Below are 27,941 nucleotides of genomic sequence, written 5' to 3' on the forward strand. Positions count from 1 at the left end.
AGATGCCCCACATTCATTTTTAAACACGTTGCGCTTCCATGACCGCTTGCTTTTTCCTAATTTTGCGTCTTTCGCCCAACTTGTACCTGTTTTTGTTTTTTCTTGCTTTTTTTTGCCATCTCTCCTGAGGTAACAGTTTGCATTGACATCTATTAGCCAGTAAGGGGCGGCTATTATGAGAAGCTAATACAATGGCTGAAGCTAGCAGAGCAGAACAGTCGATAAGATTAGTAACTGTCACACAAATATTGAGTAAAATCAAACACAATGTCATGTTAATAGGGATGTATAATACTAATGCTAATGCTAATACTAATACTAATACTAATACTCATACTCATACTAATACTCATACTCATACTCATACTCATGTTCATGCTAATAGTAATGCTAATATTAATGCTAATGCTAATACTAATATTCATACTCATACTCATGTTCATGCTAATAGTAATGCTAATATTAATGCTAATGCTAATACTAATACTCATACTCATACTCATACTCATACTCATACTAATACTAATACTAATACTAATACTAATACTAATACTAATAAAGGCAAATCCAATCCAATATAGAAATAAAACTAAATTAAAACAAGCCTATTAAAAAAAGTTGGTAAAAACAGAGCCCAAGCTAGCTAATGGAAATCAATACATCATCATCAACATCATACATTTCATTTATAAGCGCCTTTCAAAACTCTCAAGGTCACTTTACAGTCAGAGGATACGTTTTTTTTTTTCTGTGGGTGAGCAGCGGCAGACACACGCGCCAATGTCACTTAACTCGGAATAACTCAAACAGATAGAAAGCTAGCTATCTAGCTAGCTAATAGATAGATAGATAGATAGATAGATAGATAGATAGATAGATAGATAGATAGATAGATAGATAGATAGATAGATAGATAGATAGAGGGAGAGATAGATAGATAGATAGATAGATGGGTAGGTAGGTCGATAGCTCATTAATAGCTCATTGATAGCTCATTGATTAGCTCATCTATAGCTAGTTAGTTAAATAGCTAATATACAGCAAATAGATAGGAAGTAGAACCCTTCAAAAAAAAAAAAATGGAACGCTAAACGTTACAGCGCTAACCATTTCTGTTTGGGTCATTTTTTGGTTGTTGTTTTTAAGGACAGTGAATGCACCATTTGGCTCATTTCAGTCTATGTCTTCTCTCCCTTCCAGAAACCTGTCAAAGAATCCTCTCAGCACTTTGTCCTGGCAGCTCTTCAAGCACCTTCAACTTGCCGAGTTGTGAGTTGTTTTTTTCTTTAACTATTCTTTTCGGCAAGTATTTATCAATGCTAGCCCGCGCATATTGCTGGTTTGGATTCTATTTTCTCCAGTTTAACTTTCTCCTTTATTGTACTGTCGGTCTCATTTATCTGGGCTGCATGTACGAAGATTGGAGCTGAAGACAATACGCTGATCTTACCAGCCAATTTGTTGACTCAATAAACATGCAGTGGAAAGAATTAAATCTAGTGGCGGCGAGGTTGATGAGAACGTGGCCCACCTCAACTAACCCGTCCTCCTGCTTATTATGAGTATTTGAGCCACTCGCCATGTTTCGGAAATACTTTGTTGTCTACTTTATACTTCACTACTTCGGTCAGCCACTAGCTAACAACCTTCCACAATAGAGACGGATGAATGCCTCCGTCAAGCAGAGGCTTTTGTTTTTCAGTCATTGAAAAAGAATATTTGGTTAGGTCATAGTGTTTTTTTTTTTCCTTTTAGTTAAAAAAATCCAACCAAATAATACAAAAAAAAATACCAAGCATCATAAAACTCATGTCTGGTCATCAAGACTATGTATCGACATTGAGATAACCAAAATAGCTTATATGACTGATGCTAACCAAAATCTCAGTACAGTGATACCTCGGTTTGCAAACCCCTTGGCTTATGAACTTTTCAGTTTACGAACGTGACATTTATGAACATTTTACCTTGGCATACAAACTTTTTTTCGGGATACACACGGAGCAGCCACAATGAGTGATGTGTTATTCGCGAACGAGCCCGTTCGCCTAACATTAAAATGGCTGCCGCTTGTTTTGGTCCTCTATTCCCCGCCCCCAGTCGTCGGTTAAAGCCACGTGATTGGTCAAGAACGTAGCGGTGAGAGGGGGTGGGGTTTACAGATAGAGAGAGAGTGAAACCGTCCTCAAAAAGAAAATGGCTGCCGGCTTTTTTTGTCCTCTATTCCCCGCCCCCAGTCCTCCGTTAAAGCCTCGTGATTGGTCAAGAACGCAGCACTTAAGGGAGGTTGTGTAAACATTAAAGAGACAGTCAGACAACAGTGAGAGAGTTTCAACTTTGATAGTTCAAAGGCAGAGTGTAGACTGCATGGTTAAAATTCCCATCAATCAGGCTCCACAAATAACCTGCACAAGCCATCTGTACACTTGATGCAAAAAGCTATCAACCCAGCTAAACAGAACACAATTGATGAGGAACTAGGTAAAATTATCGCAGAGAAAGCACCTTCAAGGGATCATTCCTCAAGATGGTGAAAGAAGAAGGCTACGTTCTTCATCAAGTGTTTATTGCTGATGAAACCACTCCATTCCATCAAGCCATCAACGACCATCAAGAAGGTTAATAAAACCACTTTATTATATAGTACAATTTATTTCTTTAATTATAATACCATAGCACATTTATTATACATGAAATAAGGTATATTTTGTGTAGTTTTAAGGCTTAGAAAATTAGAAAGTCGAAAATTATGTTTTATGGGGACCTGGGAACGGATTATTCTCATTTTAATGGTTTCCTATTGGAAATTATTTTTTGGGATACACACTTTTCGCCTTAGACACTCTGTCTGGGAACTAATTAAGTTCATAAGCCAAGGTATCACTGTATTCGCCTCCAGATATTTGCTCAATTCTTATTTGTTGTTTTGGCGTGGGTTTCAAATAGCCAGCGGGACCCCCTGCTGGTGTTACTCTATCATCATCATCCAAGTGCCTCTTTGTTCCTGTTCGGAAAAGTACAAACTTTTTTTATGTTTGCTGTCTGACCAGCTGTCCATTTGGACTATTGGAGCTGATAATTTAACACGCTTATTTTTTTTTTTTTTCCGCCATCGCTTTTAACAACATTTTAGATTATCAGTAGATGACATTTTGCTAACATTCGGTGTTGGCTAACTGTTTGACAAGTGGGAGCTATCTACCTTGTTTTATAGTTACATGAAGAGCTCATTATCTGGCAAGTGGCCGTCGGATTCAGGCATACCAGCTGCTAGTGTTTTAACATTTGATCAACAATAGGAGAGAAAAAACAGGGTTTGATGTGAATCCCCAACCAGCTGGCTTTCTTAGTTAGCTACGTCATATATATGTGAATGCTATTTAAACACAGTGCCTGCTAGCATATTAGCATTTTATTTACTCTCACTAGAAATGGGTAGGAAGACTTTGGCTCATCAAACAGACTTTATCTCACGTTGTGTCGGTGTATTTAATTCAAATGCATCGAGTTTTAACTCGGTTAGCTATACTGTATGTTAAATTAGCGCATTGCTAATGCTCTCATGGACAGTTGACAACAAACTTGCCTGGGGGAAGATGTAATGTAATGTAATGTAATAGCAGATGTCCTCCCGTATCAATTCGAGCCGTCAGGAATCCAATGTAGCGACCCAGAAAATGAACAAGATTCCTGAATATTCAGCGCAAGTCTGAAAACGTAAAATATAGCTATATGCCATGGAATCTATGTTAAATACGGGAGGACTTCTTTAATCGATTGCAAACATGTATGCTTTCCTCTTCAGAACTATTTGAATCATATTCATAATTGGATGAGTAACAAGAAAGCATCTTCTCCGAATCTGAAGTCATTGTTTTGATTCTAGAGCAAGGCAAGACGTCCTGATGTGATGTCACAGACAAGGGGGCGGGACCTTCTGAAACTCGGCATCTCCGAGGTCATTTTGAAGTAGTTTTGGGACACTTTGAGTCATTTTTATTGGTGTTTTGCATTTGACTAAAAATATCAGCCTGCGTGTTTTGGGTATTTTAGATGCTAGAAAACGTTTTTCTGATGTCAGTTAGGAAACAAAAAAATGGGGTCGGTTGTCCTTTAAATGGTGCATCAATATTTTATTTGTTTGCCAAAGATATTTGACACAACTTTTCAACTATAATCATTTTGACCAAAGCAATGGAGTTAACCGAATTACGCTGCCCATTTCATTCTCCACAACCCATTGCGAGAGGAACGACTTCATCAGTTAAGCAGATATTTTCGGATATGGATGAGAAGACGCAGCAAATAACAAGCCGGGGCAAAGCTCAGCCTCCACAAAACCAAATCCCTCATTCCGGCTCAGCAAGAACGACGGCCTCAGATTTGTGCTTTGCCCAGAGCGGCTGACTTAGATGCATACAAATGCCGCCTTTGTTGTTCGTACATGAGACGTGCGACCACAGTGTGACTACAAATGAGTGGCAGGCGTTCCATGTAGTTTTTTTTTTACATACATCACATCTGTGTCTGTTTGCGATGTCAGTCGGAGTAGCAGAAAACGAGTCATTCCGTCAAGGGAGAGTCCTGACATCATAGCCAGGCGAGAAGGCGAGCTCAGCAATGGTTCCGTGACCCGCTAGGTACAGTAAAGTCTCGTTATATCGATATCGGATATATCGATAGTCCCGGTTATATCGATACTATTTCTATGCACGCACGAAGAAAATTACATGCAAACAGTATCGGATATATCGATAGTCCCGGTTATATCGATATTTTTTCGGACTCCCTTGAATATCGATATAACGAGACTTTACTGTATTAGAAAAACAAACAAGGGTTTATGTAGACTGACTATGCGTTTCTATCATAGAAATAGAGTATCAATAGCACTCTATCCGCTCAAGCCAGGGAGCAGCCATTGTACGTTAACAATTGTACTTGCAAAATTAATTCATTCTGAGTGACTGCGGAGTATATAATACTGTAGTATTCAGAATTCTGTCAGGGTAAAGGAAAACACATTACAGTGATACCTCGGTTTAGGAATCCCTTGGCTTATGAACTTTTCGGTTTACGAATGTTAAATTTATGAAAATTTTTACCTTGGCATACAAAACGTCTGTGTAAGCTCTCAGTCGTACAGGAGTGGTCCATCGATGAGAAGGTTTCTTCAGCCGTCATCTGTACAAAAGTGAAGGTTTCGGACGTTTCGCCTCCTATCCAAGAGGCTTCGTCAGCGAACTAAAGTCTGACTGGTCGTATCGGCCCCATTTATATATCCCTAGGGATATACGATACGACCAGTCAGACTTTAGTTCGCTGACGAAGCCTCTTGGATAGGAGGCGAAACGTCCGAAACCTTCACTTTTGTACAGATGACGGCTGAAGAAACCTTCTCATCCTTGGCATACAAACTTTTTTCGGGATACACACGGAGCTGCCTCAATGAGTGATGTGGCGTTCGCGAATGAGCCCGTTCTTCTAACAACAAAATGGCAGCCGACTGTTGTCCTCGATTCCCCACCCCCAGTGTTTGGTTAAAGCCACGTGATTGGTCAAGACCGCAGCAGTGAAGGGGGGTGGGGTTTACAGATAGAGCGAGAGTGAAGCTGTTCTCCCCCCAAAAAATGGCAGATTACTTTTTTATCCTCTATTCCCCACCCCCAGTCTTCAGTTAAAGCCACGTGATTGGTCAAGAACGCAGCAGTGAGGGCATGTGGTTTAAGCATTAAAAAAACAGGCAGATGACAGTGAGAGTTTCAACTTTGATAGTTCAATGGCAGAGTGTAGACTGCAAGGTTAAAATATCCCATAAATCAGGCTGCACAAACAACCCGCGCAAGCCATCTGTACACTTGATGCAAAAAGCTATCAACCCAGCTAAACAAAACACAATTGATGAGGAACTAGATAAAATTATCACAGAGAAAGCACCTACAAGGGATCATTCCTCAAAATGGTAAAAGAAGAAGGTTATGTTCCTCATCAAGTGTTTCATGCTGATGAAACCGGCCACTCCATTCCATCAAGCCATCAATGACCATCACAAAGGTAAATAAAATGACTTTAATATACAGTACAGTTTATTTATTTAATTATAATACCATAGCACATTTATTATACATAAAATAAGGTATATTTCGTGTAGTTTTAAGGCTCAGAAAATTAGAAAGTAGAAAATTATGTTACCGATCCATGCGCACCAAATCCAGCAGACATTTAAACAGCTTCTTCCCCCAAGCCATTAACTCTTTGAACTCTTCAACAGTAGCCAAAATGGAACTGTATAGTGCCACTTAGCAGTTTTTTTGACGACGATACGATACTAGTGCAGCGTGTTCTACCGGAAACAAATTCCTTGTGTGTTCTACATACTTGGCAATAAAGATGATTCTGATTCTGATTCTGATGGGGACCTGGGAACGGATTATTCTCATTTTAATGGTTTCCTATGGGAAATTAATTTTTGGGATACACACTTTTAACCTTGCACACTGTCTGGGAATCAATTAAGTTCGTAAACCAAGGTATCACTGTATATATTTTTCTGTCAAATCCCAAATCATCCATCAGAGGCATATGCATTGAAAATGCTCTTATGTGACACTGCCATGCCTTTTTTGTCTGTGTGCCCTTAAGCTCCGCCTCCTCCTCCTACCCATCAAAAAAATCCAAAAAACCTAAAATGGTGTAGGCGTGCTACAGTGGCTTCCGTCGGGAAAGGATGATGGAGGATTATTTGAAGCAGCCTTATGCTCAGGAAAGAAGGGAATATTCTGTACCCAGCGGCGCTGAATCCTTTTATTCTGTTCTTGAGATGCAAAGTCAAATTTGGCTCTCTCACTCTCCCTCGTGCTGTGAAATGGATTTTTCTTTGACGACGTGGCCAAACGTGAATGGATCCAACCTGTAATCTCTGCCTCTAAGATTATCATAAATTAAGCGTACCTCCTAAAAGGCCGCATGAATGGTAAATTACATGACGTGAACTCCGGGTTTTATTAGCGGTTCCGTGGCACCGGGGCTAAACTATTAGCGGAATGGAGCGCACCGGTTAAAAAACATCAGAGTGAGAATTACAAAAATGTGTGTGTGTGTGTGTGTGTGTGTGTGTGTGTGTGTGTGTGTGTGTGTGTGTGTGTGTGTGTGTGTGTGTGGATCAAGTTAAAAAGGCTCACACGGGAAGGCTGGAATCAATTTAGAGCAATGTCGAGGGTGGGGGTGGGGAATCAATTACTACGGCCAAAAAATAAAATAAAATACCTATACAGTGATACCTCGGCTTACGAACTTAATTGGTTCCAAGAAAGTGTGTGTAAGGTGAAAAGTTTGTCTTCCAAACATTTATTGCCCATTAGAAACCATTAAAGATTAGAATAATCCGTTTCCAGGTCCCCATAAAACAAAATTTTATACTAAATAAGCCTTAAAACTACACAAAATAGACCTTATTTTATGTATAATAAATGTGCTATTGTATTGTAATTAAATAAATACATTGTAATTTGTGACGGTCGCTGATGTAGTTGCGTCTTGATGATATCCGAGTCAAGTCGCCGTGCTTTCTCTGCGATAATACCCTCAGTCACAATGTCCCCTGCTAGCTGCTTTTCGTTAATCCAAATCAACAGAAGTTTTTCAACCTCTTCTATTGCCTGACACCGTTGCTTAGACAACACAGAAACACCCTTAGCCACACGTAGCAATGGTCGACTTAGCGTACTGCTACTGGGATGCTATGTCACACAAACACACACCTCGTTCGTGCTTTTTCAATGATCTTCTTCTTCTTCTCAACCTTAATTTTATTTTGTTTCCTCTTCGGCTTAACACTTGCCTGTGATGGGGTCTTTTTCTGTCGCAAAAAAAGCAAAAGTATCCACTCGATAACAAACCACATCTGCACTGAAAGAAAGTAGGTGTGGAAAACTAGTCCGCCAGCCACAGCGGTGCGTTTCGACCGTGTGGTTTGGTGTTCTTCTGCCGAAAACTGCTCCATCAGCCATTGTCGTTCTCCGTGTGTTTCCCAAAAACTAGTTTGTATGCCAAGATTAAATTCTTGCGAATTTAATGTTCGTTAGGCGAAAAGTTCGTAAACTAAAGCGTCTGTAAAGCGAGGTATCACTGTACTGACGTGCACATTCCAAAGCTACTATTTGCAAGTAGGATTCCTTTCATATTTATAACATTTAGCAACCACCTCCATTTTAGCTTAACCATCCTCACATGTCATTCTGGTATCAATTTCCACTTCCATCTATCCGTCTCCTCCTCTTACTCCTCCTCAAGTGGAGGAGAAGCTTTTATGAATTTGAAGAGCAGCGTGTTGGCAACACGAGAATGTGATGAAACGTTGACATGAAAAGTTTTTATTTGAATGCCAGTTCAGCTGTGGGGAATCTGATGGCTTTCCAGTTTGCAGTCTACTTAATTGAGATGCTTTGGTTTGTACACTGTACAAAAATTAAAACAAATGAAAAATAAAAAGTAATTACAGTCCAATTCCTTTCTTCATGTTCTATGAAGATTGTGCTCATGAGGAACTCATGTGAGTTGGAGGCAATCCGAACAGACATGCTATGCAAAATCTTGCTGATACAGTGATACCTTGGTTTACGAACCCCTTGGCTTACAAACTTTTCGGTTTATGAACGTTACGTTTATGAAAATTTTACCTTGGCATACAAACTATTTTTCGGGATACACACGGAGCTGCCACAATGAGTGATGTGACGTTCGCGAACGAGCCCTTTCTCCTAAACTAAAATGGCAGCCGGCTTGTTTTTGTCCTCTAATCCCCGCCCCCAGTCGTCGGTTAAAGCCACGTGATTGGTCAAAAACGCAGAAGTGAGGGGAGGTGGTTTAAACATTAAAGTGACAGGCAGACGACATCGAGAGAGTGACAAAATGGATAGAAAACAGTGAAATTTGGACTCGTTTCAACTTTGGTAGTTCCAAGGCAGAGTGTAGACTGCAAGGTTAAAATTTCCATCAATCGGGCTCCAAAAATAACCCACACTAGCCATCAGTTCAATTTGAAATGAAAAGACAAGCAAGGCAATATCACAACTTTCACGGTGTACAACCCAGAGCTCCTTGAGACACTATGCAAAAAGCTATCCATTCCATCAAGCCATCAACGACCATCACAACGGTAAATAAAATGACTTTATTATAAAGTACAGTTTATTTCTTTAATTATAATACTATAGCACATTTATTATACATAAAATAAGGTATATTTTGTGTAGTTTTAAGGCTCGGAAAATTAGAAATTTAGTTGAAAATTATGTTTTATGGGGACCTGGGAACGGATTATTCTCATTTTAATGGTTTCCTATGGGAAATTATTTTTTTGGGATACACACTTTTCACCTGACACACTCTGTCTGGGAACCAATTAAGTTCGTAAGCCAATGTATCACTGTAATTGGTTTTCTTATATTGTTTACAGTATCATGACTAAAAATAACAAACATTGTCAAAGATATCAAGTGTTTGTATGTTGGAAACACTTTTATTCTGAGGCGTGTGTGTCTGCAGTAACACAGAAACACACAGACTGCAGATTTCGGAACATCCATTTTCCAGTGAACTCATTCACTGCCAGACGATATGCAAAAATGTGCCCACTCCAGTGCCCGGGTTTTTGTCATTTTCACTCAAATTGCAGGACCCACAGAATATTGAGTTTTCAAGTCAAAGTCAGCTTTATTGTCTAATATGCTAATATTTGAATCATATTCATAACTGGATGAGTAACAAGAAAGCATCTTCTCCGAATCTGAAGCCATTGTTTTGATTCTAGAGCAAGGCAAGACGTCCTGGCGTTATGTCACGAACAAGGGGGCAGGACCTTCTGAAACTCGCCATTTCCGTGGTCATTTTGAAGTAATTTTGGGACACTTTTAGTCATTTTTATTGGTGCTTTGCATTTGACTTACTCTGACCTGGACGGATGGCGGTCCCAATCCCGATCACGAGCTTCTTTCTGGCTTGAATGAATTTGTGACCTGACCTTGAACATCTGCAGCTCCTCAAGCTCAGAGATCGGACGCTTCCTTCGGCATACACGATTGTGTTGCTATTGAGGTGACGGGGTTCAACCCCCTCGTCCGCCGTGGTCGGTGAAATTCCCGCAGACCGCCGTATTGTCGCAGAACATCTGAAAATCACATCCATTTGTCTCTAAAATGTATAATTTGAAGGAATGAAAAACGATAGCGTGGGGTGAGGTTCAATTTGGATCGTTCGTACAACAGCCTACTTAGGCAACATAGGATTAGTAATACTGATGAGGTGATACCGGAGGAAGTGGGGCAATCAGTCCAGTCGTTAGTCAGGACAATAGGAACAATCAGCGGAGCTGCAGGGAGTAGACCTCTGCTCCCCCCAACCTGAGAGCAGGGACCTATCATAGCAGTGTCCGGCACCGCCATGTCTGGACAGTAGGGATATATATATTGGGCCGAAACTACCAGTAAGACTTTAGTTCGCTGAAGAAGTATCTTGGATAAGAAGCGAAACATCCGACACCTTCAAAGAAGTACAGATGACGGCTGAAGAAACCTTTTCTTCGCTATTTTCTGATTTTATGGACATAAAGCTGTTCCCCGATACAGTTCCCACATCTTTATTCCACAAAAGACATCCGACTTTTGGTCATAGCCTCCAGCTTTAGTGACTGATGTCATTTTAAACAGTCACCCTAAAACTGACAATTGGCATCCCTCATGAATATTCATAAACATCTGGGTTCTGCTCCTATGGCCTGAAATGGCATAAATAACTGCACATGCGGTGATGGATCTTCCTCCATCGCATTATCTAGCTATTTGTTGCAGCGTGCTTGCCCTAATCGACCGTTTCCAGAGGGACGATGTGTAATGTATAAGGGTGGTAATCAGTATTAGCAATTTGCCTCATTAGTACAGAATGGAAGGCCGTGGGTAGACGTAGGCTGAGGTTTGTTTGCCCTGGTTTGCCTCGTGCCAATCTCTGTGGAGAAAAAATAGGATTGGATTCACCTTTACATTTTACAGTAGCAAAGTGATGAAAGTAAGAAGTACAAAAACAAAATACAGGAGCTGCTGTAAAGGTAGCCACTCTCGCGGCGCCATCTTGAAGTCAAAACAACAACAAAAAACTAAATAACAAATAATGTGACACAACACAAAAGACAGTCATTCAATCTGAAGCACTTTCTGCACCCTCTTTGTTGTATGAAACAGTTCTAGATAAAAGAGGACAGGATCCCCCTTTCAAATTGCTGCTCTGGACTGCCAATTTCCCCATTGCGGGACGAATAAAGGTTTTCTGATTCTGATTCTGATCAAAATATCCTTTTCACCAGTGGATCAGGAATATCGTGGTGTAATGTGCACGTCTGCTACAAGCTAAATGTTAAAAGAAAATATAAAGCTGTAGCATCCATTAGTGAAAAGAGATTGTCTCAAATCTGCTGTCCCACATAAATCCGTTTCAATTCCAAGCTGTGACATTTCCACTAGACGCTCCTTTTTTGTCATCGCGGACTCCTCAAGCTGCCCATGAAAATACTGCCTATTACAGGCGCAAAAAAAGCATAATCGCCCCAATCAAAAACAGTGCTGGCATATTCATGCTGCCAAAAAGGCGCAACTACTCAGCAGAATCTCCGCCTCGATGAATGTCGTGGCCAAAAATGCTGAAAAACAATCCATATCCGTTCCACACTGTGCACTGTGCATTCAAAGTGACAAAAGAAAACAGGATTGCTTCTTGCAAATTTCAAAGCCACATCTAGCGTGAAATTCAGGAAGCCATTTTTTGTCCTTCTGCTTGATGTGGTTAGAAAACCCCAGGTGAATTTCTTTTACGACTGTTACAACATACTGTACCCGCAAAAACGGTCGTATGTACCGTTGTTCGTAACACGAATGATTGTAAGTTGAGGAGCGTCTGTACTGAAACGTACTGGTGTTCGACCATTTTGAAGGTGATGTTTTATAGAGATTTCAAAGACAAAGTTAGCTTTATTGTCAAATATGCTAATATGCATGACATACAGCACAGATGAAATTACTGTCCTCTCGGACCCAGCGTGCAAGGCACTTATAATGACTTTAACAAACATAATAAACACGAAAACGCCAATTCGCGGGGAGAGAGAGGGGAGCCGCTGCGTGTTCACGCACCGACTTCTTGGGGAAAAAATAAAAAATAATATGACAACATAAAGACAGAGTCATTCATTCTTCAGTACTTGTTGTTTGTTGTCTTTGTGATGACATGAAGCAGTTCTAGATGAAAGAGTAGGGGATCAAAGCATCCTTTTCAGCAGTGGATCAGGGACGTCATGGTGGAATGTGCACGTATACTGCAAACTAAATGTTTAAAGCAAACATGAAGCTGTAGCATCCATTGACCAAAAGAGATTGTATCACATCTCCTGTCCCACATAAATCCGCTTCAATTCCAAGCCGCGACAGTTCCACATGAGGATCAAAGCATCCGTTTCAGCAGTGGATCAGGGACGTCATAGTGGAATGTGCACGTCTACTACAAGCTAAATGATGTAAGCAAACACGAATCTGTAGCATCACATCTCCTGTCCCACATAAATCCACTTCAATTCCAAGCCACGACAGTCCCACATACGCATTTGGGGTGCTTCCAGGGTGTTGTTACTCGAACAATTCGGCAATACACAATATCCCCACCAATAATTTCCTCACATCTTCAACCTGAACTCAATGTTAGGGGGAATCTCGTTTCATATCATTGATATTCTATAACAACACGAACACAGGTTCTGTTTTACCTCCACAGCAAACATTACAAGCCCTCATAAAGAGTTTGATTGTTTCGTTGAAGGTGTAAAAAATGGTTATTGGACTTTTTGACTATGCTCATTACATTTGAGTAGATTTGTCTAACATAGTTCCTCACAAGTAGTTGTCCCAGATGACGTGCAATTGCACCGTATCAGACGCAGACCTCCTTGAAACCCAAACAATATCCACTCAACTGATTCCTTCTTGATTACTTCCACTAATTACTGTGGGAAATTGTTCTTTGTCTTGGCACAAACATCTCAGAAAATAAAGTTTTTTTTTTTTTTTTTCGTTTATAGGAGTAAGTCTAGAGCGCTCCACCTCCAGGTTATGAATCTATCAGTTCATGGAAAGGACAAGCAAATAAAATGTCTTTGTTCTGTTGTTTTATAGTTGTTGGTGGTTGGGACGTGGTATTTAAATCAAGAAGACTATGCTCAGCCATACCAAAATGTATCCTGTGACTGTAAAGTGTGTTTGAGAGTTTTGAAAGGCCCTTATAAATTAAATGTATTATTATTATTTTCAGAGAGGTCCTCACAAATGCATTAAAAAAGATTTTGTCTGCGTGTGTGTATCCATTTAAGTGCCTTTTTTGTGTATTTGTTCGACTATATTTGTGAGGACCACCATGATTTTATACAATACATAGTCAAGACATGTGTGTGTATGCACGCCATTGTGTGTGTGTGTGTGTACGGCTATACTTTTGAGGACAACCAGGATTATATACCATACATAGTGAGGACATTTTTGACTAGTGAGGACCGTTAGTTCGGTCCTCACAAGTTTTTCATTCAAAAGGCTTCTAGAACAGGGGTGTCAAAGTCATTTTTTGCCGCGGGCCACATTGTAGTTATGGTTTCCTCTCGAGGGCCGTTATGAATTTGGGGAACCCATTAGAATGTTTAAATCCCTTCAAATATTACATATAGAGCACACAGCAAATTAATGAATAACTCGTTTTCAAATCTGAAGTCAAGAATAATGACTTTTATTGTGGTTGACATAAAAAAATATGAAATTTTGGCTCAGATTTTAGCAATCATCATGGAATTCAACAAGTTTGATTTGCTTTTGCGGGCCGAAAAAAAATATGTGGCGGGCCGAATTTGGCCCGCGGGCCTTGACTTTGACACCTGTGTTCTAGAAGGTCTAATATGCATCTCTCAAAGCTGCTCAGTCACACAAAAATGTATCATTTGACTGTAAAGTGTCCTTGAGAGTTTTCAAAGGCGCTTATAGATGAAATGTATTATTATTATTATTGTTATTTTATGTTTACATAAGTTTTACTAATGTATCACTTACATTTGCATATATTCTCAAAAAATAGCTTGGCAGTTGGCTGCAGAAGTTGGGCGTCGGTCATGAATGGCCGCGTCCCCTGCTGGAAGAAAAGACAATATTCCTGTGTTCGAGCCTTTGTTCACAGTGTCCGACCGAACATTTCTGACAATTTGTCCCGTCTCCCGTGAAAAGGTTGATTCCTCGTTGCGAGATCCACCTGCGAAAATCTATTCTCACCACGTCATATAGACTGCGTATATCACCATCGCATATATTATTCATGCTTTCTTGCTCATTGATCCTTGTCAAGGGCATTTGAATTGACATTCATCCCGACAAAATTGGCCAATCGCAGCTCGGAAATTGGACAGGGGGAACTCGCGGGAGGTTGACAGTGGAAGAATGCGGTGGGATGGATTCAGCAAGGAGCCTAATGACACCCGACGGCTTGCTCATGGAGCCCCAGAATGGTGGTTCTTTGAACACTAGACATTTGAACTTTTGGCAGTGGAACATGTCAGACCGCTCAATCTACAGTGATACCTCTGTTTACGAACCCCGTGGCTTACGAACTTTGTGGTTTACGAACATTATATTTATGAAAATTTTACCTTGGCATACAAACTATTTTTCGGGATACACACGGAGCTGCCACAATGAGTGATGTGTCGTTCATGAACGAGCCCGTTCTCCGAACAAGAAAATGGTGGCCGACTGTTTTGTCCTCTGTCCCCCAGTCGTCGGTTAAAGACGTGATAGGTCAAGAACGAAGCAGTGAGGGGAGGTGGTTGAAACATAATAGAGACAGGCAGACGACAGAGAGAGAGTGAGAAAATGAATTTTAACTTTGGTAGTTCAAAGGCAGAGTGTAGACTGCAAGGTTAAAATTCCCATCAATCAGGCTCCACAAATAACCCGCACAAGCCATCCGTACACTAGCAAAAAGCTTTCAACCTAGGTAAACAGAACACAATTGATGAGGAACTAGGTGAAATTATCACAGAGAAAGCACCTACATGGGATCATTCCTCAAGATGGTGAAAGAAGAAGGCGACGTTCCTCATCAAGTGTCATCTTTCTTCACGTTGCTGCTGTGAAATATAAAATTCGCTACTGTGAGACTAATAAAGGCAAATCCAATCCAATCCAAGTGTTTAATGCTGATGAAAGCGGCCACTCCATTCCATCAAGCTATCAACGACCATCACAAAGGTAAATAAAACGACTTTATTATATAGTACAGTTTATTTCTTTAATTATAATACAATAGCACATTTATTATACGTAAAATAAGGTATATTTTGTGTAGTTTTAAGGCGTAAAAAAATTAGAAAGTAGAAAATTATGTTTTATGGGGACCTGGGAACGGATTATTCTCATTTTAATGGTTTCCTATGGGTAATTAATTTTTGGGATACACACTTTTTGCCCTACATACTCTGTCTGGGGACCAATTAAGTTCGTAAGCCAAGGTATCATTGTATTATGCTTTGGAGCCATTGTTTGATCGTTCGCACGACAGATATGGTCGGATGAAGTCCGTATTCTCAATAGTGTTTGTGTCTGTGGATGGAGATAAATCGATGATTTGGGGGTCTTACCGCCATCGTTCTTCACGAGGGAAAAGCTCCATGTTTCACGGTTTCACACTGTCAGCCACGTTTTACGAGTTGTTTTCCAGTGAAGAGAAGAAGAGACTTCTGAAGGTCGCACCACGCCGCACCTTTCATCTAGTCAGCATTTGGCGGATAAACTCACAGTCTGTTGTGTGACAGGTAGTTTGGCCGGGGCACTTGACTGATTTTGGACTGTCATTCTTTCGGGAAATAACCGGGGGGAAAACATCAATTCCTAACAGACGAGCCTTGTGAAAGGCTCTTTGTCATTATTATTGCTGCCGGTGCGGCAAACCACTGTAATAATTGACCTCGGAGGACCGCTGTGTCATAACATTGCGGTTTGTAGCATGACATTTTTTTTCATGGTTTTATTTTTATTTTTTATTTTTATTTTTTCACGACAAGAATGATGGAAGACAACACATACCCGACACTCAAAGTTGGCCTGTTCTTTATGGGAAGTATTCAAAATGGTTTCCAAACTTGTTGATACAGTAAAGTCTCGTTATATCGATATTCAAGGGAATCCGAAAAAATATCGATATAACCGGGACTATCGATATATCCGACCCTGTTTGCATGTAATTTTCTCCGTGCGTGCATAGAAATAGTATCGATATAACCGGGACTATCAATATATCCGATATTGATATAACGAGACTTTACTGTATTTCAGGTAACCCATTCACTGCCAGATGATGTGAAAAAATGTGTGTACTACAGTGCCAGGGTTTTTGTCATTGTCACTCGAATTCCAGGACCTACAGAATATTGAGTTTTAGGACTATATAAACATCAAGAAACCTTAATAATAATAACAATAATAATATGAACTATTTATTTATTTATTCTTTTTTACTGCTCTTCAAATTGGCACACCAAGTTGCACGGTGTAGTATCCAATTCATGTTTTACTAATCATGTATCGTTTCATTTCACTCCTTTGAATACCGCTTGTTATAATTGCATTTTTTTTTTTTTACCCACAAGGCTGCTGGCTTTTTTAGACATTCATTTCTGTAATCCCCAGATAATATCCATTCAACCATACATTGTTTTCCATTCAGAATAAATAAAAGTGTTCATGGAGTAGAGTTTAATTCCATCACGGACACAGTTCCATCTCAGTCATGGTCCATTATGCTTCCGTTTTTAACAAGCGTTTTAAGACCACTATTGTAAAGAAACCTGCTCATGACACCGTTAAAATATGGGTGGTGCATATACTTTGAAATGCACTCTGCAAGTTATTACATTTAAAGGTCACAGTGCCGAGTGGTCGCACTGCATAGTCGTGTCCTAGTTAACCCACGTGACAAAAGTGAATGTACAGTGATACCTTGGCTTACGAACCTAATTGGTTCCCAGACAGAGTGTGAAAGGCGAAAAGTGTGTATCCCAAAAATTTATTTCCCATAGGAAACCATTAAAATGAGAATAATCCGTTCCATGGTCCCCATAAAACATAATTTTCTGCTTTCTAATTTTCTAAGCCTTAAAACTACACAATATATACCTTATTTTATGTATAACAAATGTGCTATGGTGTTATAATTAAAGAAATAAACTGTACTGTATAATAAAGTCGTTTTATTCACCTTTGTGTTGGTCGTTGATGGCTTGATGGAATGGAGTGGCCGGTTTCCTCAGCAATAAACACTTGATGAGGACCGTAGCCTTCTTCTTTCACCATCTTGAGGAATGATCCCTTGTAGGTGCTTTCTCTGCGATAATTTTATCTAGTTCCTCAACAATTGTGTTATGTTTAGCTGGGTTGATAGCTTTTTGCATCAAGTGTAAAGATGGCTTGTGCAGGTTGTTTGTGGAGCATGATTGATGGAATATTTTAACCTTGCAGTCTACATTCTGCCTTTGAACAAAGTTTCAAAGTTGAAACTCTCTCACTGTCGTCTGCCTGTCTCTTTAATGTTTAAACCACCTCTCGCTGCTGCGTTTGTGACCAATCACGTGGCTTTAACCGAAGACTGGGGGCGGGGAATAGAGGACAAAAACAGTCGGCAGCCATTTTCTTTTTGGAGAACAGCTTCACCTATCTTAATCTGTAAACCCCACCCCTCTCACTGCTACGTTCTTGACCAATCACGTGGCTTTAACCGAAGACTGGGGGCGGGGAATAGAGGACAAAAACAGTCGCCTGCCATTTTGTTGTTAGAAGAACGGGCTCGTTCGCGACCAACACACCACTCATTAAGGCAGCTCCGTCTACGAAAAAAGTTCCTATTCCAAGGTAAAGTTCGTAAGCCAAGGTAAAATTTTCATAAATTTAAGGGGTTCGTAAACCGAGGTATCACTGTATATGGGTACAATTACTGTGTTCTTATTAAAAATGTTCTGTATGTGTGTCTTTTGCAGGCGCCTCGACGGAGTGGTGTTTGACTGTGGCTGCAACATCCGCTGGATCCAGCTGTGGCAGGAACGTGGCGAGGCCGGCCTTCACACGCAACAGCTGTACTGTCGAAGCGGAGCCTCCAAGATGAAGCTACACCATATGTACATCCAAAACTGTGGTGGGTACACATGTAGGCTTGCTATGTGGTCACTAGGTATGAATCCAGAGTGAGTTCTTTTGTATGGATGTGTATGGAAATAAATCCAAATGGTTTACGGATTTAACCATCACTCATTCACTGCCATTCACAAATGTAATCAGAAATTTCAAGGATGACGTAGCGCGCCATTCCCGAATTTGTTCGGGTTTGTTTTTTTCATGCTTGGGTGCCAATAAGCGCTGGCCATGGCCTCTAGCAATGTTTTTTCTTTTCCACAAGGGGGCAGAATTTCCTTTTTTTTTCCTTTTTAGCACTTTGTTCCAGCTTCAGCTGTTGTTAAAGCCCAATATAAATCAATATGTATGTATTGCATTGTGTTTTGGACAGCCGCCCTTATTTCAAGCTCATATAACTCCAGACCTATATAATTTAGGAATTCACTCTTTTTTGCTGATGAAAGAAGATAGTCTAAGGCAGGGGTGTCAAATTCATTTTTTGCCGCGGGCCACATTGTAGTTATGGTTTCCTCTCGAGGGCCGTTATGAATTTGGGGAACCCATTAGAATGTTTAAATCCCTTCAAATATTACATATAGAGCACACAGCAAATTAATGAATAACTCGTTTTCAAATCTGAAGTCAAGAATAATGACTTTTATTGTGGTTGACATCCAAAAATATGAAATTTTGGCTCAGATTTTTTTTCATCATGGAATTTAACAAGTTTGATTTGCTTTCGCGGGCCGAAAAAAAATGATGTGGCGGGCCGCATTTGGCCCGCGGGCCTTGACTTTGACACCTGTGGTCTAAGGTTTCTAAAACTGTATTTAATGTTTAGCTGGCTAGATAGCTATCTAGCTGGCTGCTACATATCTATGTGATATCTATTTGCTAACTAGCTATCCTGCTGGCTACCTAACTAGCGATCTATTTGCTATCTATATGCTAGCTATTAGCTATCTAGCTGGCTAGCTATTAGCTATCTGGCTTTCTAACTGGCTACCTACTATCTATCTAACTGGATATTAGTCAGCTAGCAAACTTTCTAACTATTTGAGTTAGTCCAGGTTGAGTGAACGCTAGCGCATGTGGCTGCCGCTGCTCACCTACAAAAAAAAACTTTAACCTGTGACTGTAGAGTGACCTTGAGAGTTTTGAAAGGCACTTAGAAATGAAATATTATTATTATTATTATTATTATTATTATTATTATTATTATTATTATTATTATTATTATGTCGTCCTAAAATTCAATATTATGTGGGTCGTGGAATTCAAGTGACAATGACAAAAACCCTGGAACCGGAGTGGACACATTTTTGCAAATAGTTTGGCAGTGAATGAGTTAAAATAAATCGACAAAGATACATTTACATTAAATAAAAAAAACATTTTGATACTAAATAAATGATATTATATCCATGAAACTCCCCACCATTGTGCTTCTTGGACCGGTCCCCACTCTCGATTCATGTATATTTTGATGTGAAGTGGGCAGAAAAAAATGTACATCGTGCGCGTATAAACATGACAAATAACTTCAAATAACGTTCATACACAACGCAGGAAATTCCACGTTTGAAAATCGGCCCCGTGAGCGACGAAGCAAAATGCTATGTGTGTACCGGAGGAATGGAGCTGTGACAAAATGACGCTCGGATTGAATCGAATGCCGTGTGGCGTCAGTCATCGTGACTCATTGCTGAGGATTGACGCAGTCTTTGTGCCATTCTTATTATTTTTATTATTCTTACTTTCTTTTTTCTTTTTTTTTTTTATTCGTAACAGGCGAATCATTGATTCAGTGTGAAAACGTGTCAACAAAAATCGCCGGCGGGCATGTAATAATGGGAACGCACACTGTGCGTGTGTGTTTGTGTGTGCGTGCGTGGATAGACTTGCCAGAGATCAGCGTGAGCCACAGCAGCGTGCTTGTGATGGAAGGCGACAATGTGACAGTGAGTTGTAATGGATCCGGATCACCCCTGCCTGAAGTGGACTGGACTGTCAACGGCCTCAACTCCATTAATACACACCTGGTATACAAACAAACACATACACACACACACACACACACACACACACACACACACACACACACACACACACACACACACACACACACACACACACACACACACACACACACACACACACACACACACACACACACACACACACACACACACACACACACATTCCTGCTTCAATGGTTTTGTGAGGTCCGGATAACTTCAGATAAGGACTGAGGACCACTGTTCCTGATAAGTTTAGAGAAGAACTAGTGTTACATTTGACGACTAAATGTCACCCCATTTCCCACTTCAACTTCTTTAAAAACAAAGAAATGTGAAACTGAAATAACGGCAGGAGTGAGGTTTCTGATTGGGTACATTCAAAGTCCTCACCCCTGTGTGAATTTGGTTAAACTATTGTTTAATTTTCGTGGTATAAGCTTTTTCCTCTCATTAACCACGCACGCACACACACACACACACACACACACACACACACACGCACACACACACACACACACACACACACACACACACACACACACACACACACACATTCCTGTTTCAATGGTTTTGTGATTTCTGGATAATTCCAGATAAAGGAGTGAGGACCACCGTTTAGAGAACAACTAGTGTTACATTTGAACACTAAAAGTCACCAAATTCCCCACTTCAACTTCTTTAAATCAATAAAAAGTGGACTTGAAACTGAAATAACAGCAGGAGTGAGGTTTTTGATTGGGTACATTCAAAGTCCTCACCCTTGTAGTGAATTAGTTTAAAATATCATTTTACTTTTTGTGGTATGAAATTTTTCCTCTCATTAACAACGCACACACACACATAAACACACACAGTGAGTAAAAAATGTGTGTATACAAGTGAAATGAAAATACACACCAAAAATCATTTTGGGTGAATTTGTGAGGACCTGTCTGTAACTTTAACAGATGCATATATAGACATTCTAGAAGCCTTTAGGATGAAAAACTTGTGAGGACCGGCCAAAAGGTCCTCACTACATATGGTGTAAAATGTTAGTGGTCCTCACAAGACTAGTCATACAAACACACAAACACACACATACACACACGTCTCTAAATAAATAGTATACAGTATTTATTTCCCTGGAGTAGTTCCAGGGCGGGCATGCTTGGAAAAATGGTTCCCCACTTTTTGACTTATATCTTTAAAAACTACTGTAGAATTTCACACCCAAAGTGTAGAAGTTGAGTGAGTCGTACTCAAGCACATTAATTAGCCCCATTAAGTTAATTAGCATGGCTTTAGCTAAAGCCCAAAGGACCTCTGTCCACATACACATTGAAGCGCATGAGGCCATTGGTCACTTTTGTTTAGATATCTGGCTTGCTAGGTTAACTAACCTAGCGAGCTCGCTAACCTAGCAAGCCAGCTGACCTAGGGAGCCAGCTAACCTAGCGAGTGAGCTAACCTAATGAGCTAGCTTGCAGACAGATAGAGTGATACCTCATCTTACGAACGCTTTAGCTAACCTTTCGCCTTACGAACATTAAATTTGCGAGAATATAATCTTGGCATACGAACTAGTTTTTCGGGAAACACACGGATCGCCACAAGTCGAGTGGATACTCTTGCTTTTTTGGGACCAAAAAAGACCCACCACAGGCTAGTGTTCAGCCAAAGAGGACACAAAAGAAAATTACGGTCGAGGAAGATCATTAAAAAACACGAATACGGTGTGCGTTTGTGTAACTTAGCGTCGCAATACCAGTATGCTAAATCAACCATTGCTATGTGTGCAACGGTCTCAGGCAATAGAAGAGTTTGAAAAACTTCCGTTGATTTGGATGAACAAAAATCAGTTTGCAGGGGACATTGTGAGTGAGGGTATTATCACCGAGAAAGCACGGCAACTTCACTCGGATATCATCAAGAGGCAACTACATCGAACGACCATCACAAAGGTAAATAAAATGACTTTATTAGACGGTATAGTTGATATCTTTAATTACAATACAATAGAATATTTATTATACATAAAACAAGGTATATTTGTGGTAGTTTTAAGGCTTATTTAGGAGAAAATTGTTTCATGGGACCTGTAAATGGATTATTTTCATTTTTAATTGTTTCCTATGGGAAATTAATGTTTGGAAGACACACTTTTCACCTTACACACACTTTCTGGGAACCAATTGAGTTAATAAACTGAGGTCTCACTGTAGATTAAGAGAGCTCCATTGCCCCACGAAAATGCTAGCTATTAGCAACCAATCGTAATTGCCACATAGTTAAAGCGCTCCGTCCTTGTTTATTTTCTGAATTTAATTGTGTGTGCCTGAGCCTGTACGTTTGTGTGTGTGTTTTCAGTCCAATGTTTACTGGCCCGACATCCACTCCATCAACCTGACACTGTTTAACATCAGCCGCGACGACAACAACTTCCAGTTGACGTGCATCGCTGAAAACGTGGTGGGCATGACCAACTCGTCCATTCAACTCAACGTGCAGTGTGAGTTGATTTTTTTTTCTCCTGATTTTTTTGCTTGTGTATCAACATGAGAGCACATTCCTTGGGTTGCTCAAATATCAAATACAGTATAATGCTGGCTTAGCTGTATGATAAATATGATAGGCTTAGAAGCTAGCAGTTAAAAAGCATATTTACGTTTAAAGGACAACCAATGTCTCCGGACAAGTTGTGTCCATAATTTGTAAAATCACTTCAAATTATTTCTACTGAGCGTATTTTACAAAGATTCCACCGCATAAAGCTATATTTTACGTTTTAAGACTCGCGCTGAATATTCACAGTCTTTTTTTCGAGTTGGTGATGATTCCAGACGTGAGGTCACGTCTGGAACGCCCCTGACCGCGAAAGCGACACGCAATGCATTTTGGGTACTTTGTTTGGTCTGAAAACATCGTGTTGATCCGTGTTGATGGCGAAATTATAAGGAAAACACATAAATAAGTTGCACCAAGACTACTATTTGATACTAGTTGACACAAATTCCCAGCAGACAAATCAGCCCATTTCCAACAGAGCTTGGGTGCCATCTTGTGCGTTTTCTGGGACGCTACATTGGAGTCCAAATGGCTCGAATTGATACGGAAGGACTTCTTTAATCGTTCCAAACGTGTATGCTTTCCACTTCAGAACTATTTGAATCACATTCATAACTGGATGAGTCATAAAAAGCATCTTCTCTTAATCTGAAGCCATTGTTTTGATTCCAGAGCAAGGCGTCTTGGTATATCCGAGGTCATTTTGAAGTGGTTTTGGGACACTTTAACTCATTTTGATTGGTGTTTTGCATTTGACTAAAAATATCAGCCTGCGTGTTTTGGGTATTTTAGATGCTATAAAACGTTTTTCTGATGTCAGTTAGGAAACAAAAAAAATGGTGTCGGTTGTCCTTTAAATACGTTTGCAAATACGTTCCAAGTTATTTGTCAGTCCGAATTGTATAATTCACATTGGCTCTCTATACCAACTGGAAGCATATATCCTGGATGGATAAAACAGATTATTTTAATGAGATAATTTCTTGGATTCACTCAAAAAAAGACCATTATTGAAAAAAATAGTGGCAAAAAAATGTGGCCATACATCACAAAATATGATGAGCTTCATGAGAATTGAAATAGAAATGTTGCATCGAAGTAGCCATTTTGGCTCACTTTTAAGACTGTAGTGGACATTTACATTTTACGGACTCTTCCCAAATTATCCCCAAAGAAAAGTAAGTATCATAAAGCATTTTTTTTTTCCTACTAATGCCATCTAACGATGGCGGAACACGCCATCAAAGTTGGATGATCGTTTTGAGGAAGCTTTCATTTTGTTCTTCTACTTCGTAAGCTGTTAGACACGCTGCTGAGCTGGAATCAGAGCAGCTTAGGTTAAATATAGCTGGAGTAATGTGAGTCTCAATGGAGTGTGTCATTACAGCAACTAATGAATGCACAGTGCAACCGCCGTGCGCTCGTAGTGACGCCTCATCTTCACGCTTATTGGGAAAATAATGTTGACAGGCTTATAGTCAATCAGCGCGACGATGAATTCATTCACAACAAGTGTTTGGCTTGGGTCGAACATGGCTGACCGGGGCTTACACCCCATTTATTGAGTTACTTTCTTAACCGTGCATTGCCGTATTACAGTGCTACCTCAGTTTACGAACCCCTTGGCTTACGAACTTTTCAGTTTATGAACGTTACATTTATGAAAATGTTACCTTGGCGTACGAACTTTACCTTGGCATACAAACTTTTTTCATACACGGAGCTGCCTCAATGAGTGATGTGTCGTTCGCGAACGAGCCCGTTCTCCTAACAATAAAATGGCAGCCGAATGTTTTTGTCCTCGATTCCCCGCCCTCAGTCTTCAGTTAAAGCCACGTAATTGGTCAAGAACGCAGCAGTGGGGCGGGTGGTTTAAACATTAAAGAGACAGGCAGACGACCGTGAGAGAGTTTCAACTTTGATAGTTCAAAGGCAGAGTGTAGACTGCAAGGTTAAAATATCCCATCAATCAGGCTCCACAAACAACCCGTCTGTACACTTGATGCAAAAATCTATCAACCCAGCTAAACAGATAACAATTGATGAGGAACTAGATAAAATTTTCACAGAGAAAGCACCTACGATGGATCATTTCTCAAGATGGTGAAGGAAGAAGGTTACGTTCCTCTTCAAGTGTTTAATGCTAATGAAACCGGCCACTCCATTCCATCAAGCTATCAACGACCATCACAAAGGTCAATAAAACGACTTTATTATATAGTACAGTTTATTTATTTAATTATAATACCATAGCACATTTATTATACATAAAATAATGTATATTTTGTGTAGTTTTTAGGCTTAGAAAATTAGAAAGTAGAAAATGATGTTTTATGGGGACCATGGAACGGATTATTCTCATTTTAATGGTTTCCTATGGGAAATGAATTTTCGGAATACACACTTTTTGCCTTACACACTCTGTCTGGGCACCAATTAAGTTCATAAGCCAAGGTATCACTGTATATCTTTTCGACTGGAGGCCTGAATTTTTCCGTGCTTCAACCCGTGCCCCATATAGGTGTATGACAGCCTGCCAATGTGATATTCATTGGTTTGGAAAGAGATGTTTATGACCCCTGAGGGTCATACTTTTTGCTTTTAAAATGACAAATATGCATGCATGCCCATTCATCCATGTTTCCAAATCAATGTCCGATGCTGCTCAATAAAAATATGTCACATTTAATGTGATCCAAAGACCACATTAACTTTCAGCCGATCAATACGTTGTTTTGTTGTGGGTGTCTTAACTCACTCACCAGGCTTAAAAAAATGACATGGATTGATATTAAAGCTACGACAATGACACTCACACTTACTTCCGGGTTGAGTGAACGCTGGCGCATGTGGCTGCCGCTGCTCACCCACAGAAAAATATCCTGTGACTGTAAAATGGCCTTGAGAGTTTTGAAAGGCGCTTATAAATGAAATGTATTATTATTATATGTATGTATGGCATTGTATTTTGGACAACCGCCCTCATTTCAAACTCGTATAACTCCAAACCCATATAATTTAAAAATTAACTACTTTTTTATGATGAGAGAAGAGAGTATAAGTTTTCTTATGCTGCATTGAGTGCTTATGTAGTCCTATAATGCTAGCTAGATAGCTGATAGTTAGAAAGCGAGCTAGCTAGACAGCTGATAGATAGAAAGCTAGCTCGCTAGATAGATGATAGATAGAAAGCTAGCGAGCTCGCTGATAGAAAGTTGGCTTGCTAGCTAATAGAAAAGCTTTCCAGCTAGACAGCTAATAGACAGAAAATAGATAGCAAATAGGTAGTTAGCTAGATAGGTAGATAGACTTTCATAATTTCTGATATAACATGAACCCTAAACATGAATAATGGGGAACATCTTGTCTCACTGCTAATTATTAGTGACTAGGCGCTAGCTATTATTATTATTATTATTATTATTATTATTATTATTATTATTATTATTAGGACACTGATTTGCTGTGGTGACCCCTTGAAGGGAAAAGCCGAAAGGAAAAGAAGATACAGTGAGACCTCAACTTACAAACACCTTAACTTACAAACTTTTCGTCTTACAAACGTCAAATTTATGAAAATTAAACCTTATAATAAGCACTTTTTTCATAATACACACCCACCACGGCTGGCGGAGTGATCTTCGGCGGAAGCACACGACCGAACAGCACCAGAGGTTAAGTCACCCAACAGTCCTTATGGAAGGTGACTCTCCTTCCATAAGCCATCAACGATCATCAAAAAGCCAAATAAAACTTTATTTTACAGCACATTTTATTTCTTTAATTACAGTCCTCATGCAATTCCCTTTGACCTTCCTTCGACCTCCAACGCCATTCCATCAAGCCATAAATGACCATCACAAATGTAAATAAAGTGATTTTATGATACAATGCAGTGGATTTCTTTCATTGCAATACAATGGCACATTTATTATACATAGAATAAGGTATGTTGTGTGTAGTTTTAAGGCTTATTTAGTTGAAAAGTATATTTTATGGAAACCTGGGAACGGATTATTCCCATTTTAATGGTTTCCTATGGGAATTTTTTTTTTGAGATACACACTTTTCGCCTTACACACTCTGTCTGGGAACCAATTAAGTTCGTAAGTTGAGGTCTCACTGTAATGCAATATTCTGTGGGTCCCGGAATTTGAGTGATAATGACAAAAACCCTGGCACTGGATTGGACACATTTTTGCCCATGTGAATGAGTTAACCTGCATTTTTTTTAAGCAATTACACTTGTGGCTGATATCACTTCTGCAGGTGGCTAATTCAATTTGAATGCAGCATGACAGCCAAACACAGCTTCACCGTGTTTCTTTGAACCAAGGGTTCCACTAATTGACCATCAGAGTCCTGCTGGGTTGATATATTCAATTAGCATTTCTTGCATGTAGTCAAGACCCAAACCAAAGCACTGGTGGAATTGGGAAATGTATTTGACAGCTGTGTTTTTTTTTTTTTTTTGCAAAGGGTTGTCACATGGATAGCTGAAAACAAGAATAAACACCAGTAGGTGTGTAAATGACCGCATGTTTCCCAAACCGGCGTTGCCTCATTATAATCCCTTCCGGTGGAAAGCCTACATGCCTATTTATCTGCCATTCGCCGCTCACCCCAAAATGGCTGCTTTGATGACACGCAAATATGGAGAATCCGTTCAAGCGACAGCCCAAACGAACTGCAGCAGGTGCATTTGGGATGAAATGAGGTGTTGCGCTGTTCGCAAAACAAGTGTAACTGATGGATGTGATTAACAAGGATGACGCCTGCAGCCTGCGCGCGCCAGCAAAGAGAAGAAATCAAACGAGTAACCATGCGGTTGCCATGGAGATGTTCCCCCGGCATCCTCCACGTTCGTACCCTATACGCCTCGCTTCTTACGTAAGTCTACCCGGTGGGAAAATGGCCGCCGGCTGGTTGGAGACACGATCGTGTGTTTTGGGAACTGGGACACAGGTCTCCTCTGCCTGGATAACTGATCCTCAAGGGGGAATCCTGCCCCTCCACCGAATGTGCGATTGTGTCGTCTCCAGGCGTTTCTTAGTCTTCTGTTCCCAGGTTGACACTCTCTGCCAGTGCCACAGATTAACTAATGTATTAATTTTTCACCACATGCTCCGCTGGTAATTAC

General features: G+C 40.1%; 1 protein-coding gene across 9 annotated transcripts in view; it reads left to right on the forward strand.

Moving 5' to 3' along the window:
• Positions 1 to 27,941, forward strand: part of ntrk3b (neurotrophic tyrosine kinase, receptor, type 3b) — a 254,422-nt gene that overhangs the window by 81,679 nt on the left and 144,802 nt on the right. For all 9 annotated transcript variants that reach the window (XR_016114563.1, XR_016114565.1, XR_016114564.1 and 6 more), the window contains exons 4-7: positions 1,201 to 1,269; positions 18,101 to 18,255; positions 20,133 to 20,275; positions 22,604 to 22,745. Coding sequence is in view for 2 of the 9 variants with exons in the window: in XM_088993086.1 (XP_088849212.1) it covers positions 1,201 to 1,269; positions 18,101 to 18,255; positions 20,133 to 20,275; positions 22,604 to 22,745 (509 nt within the window). In the remaining 7 variants the exon portion in view is untranslated. The remainder of the gene's footprint in view (positions 1 to 1,200; positions 1,270 to 18,100; positions 18,256 to 20,132; positions 20,276 to 22,603; positions 22,746 to 27,941) is intronic.

The sequence above is a fragment of the Hippocampus bargibanti genome, linkage group LG03 (genome assembly GCF_051943395.1).
Source record: "Hippocampus bargibanti isolate YZ-2025 linkage group LG03, ASM5194339v1, whole genome shotgun sequence".
NCBI lineage: Eukaryota > Metazoa > Chordata > Actinopteri > Syngnathiformes > Syngnathidae > Hippocampus > Hippocampus bargibanti.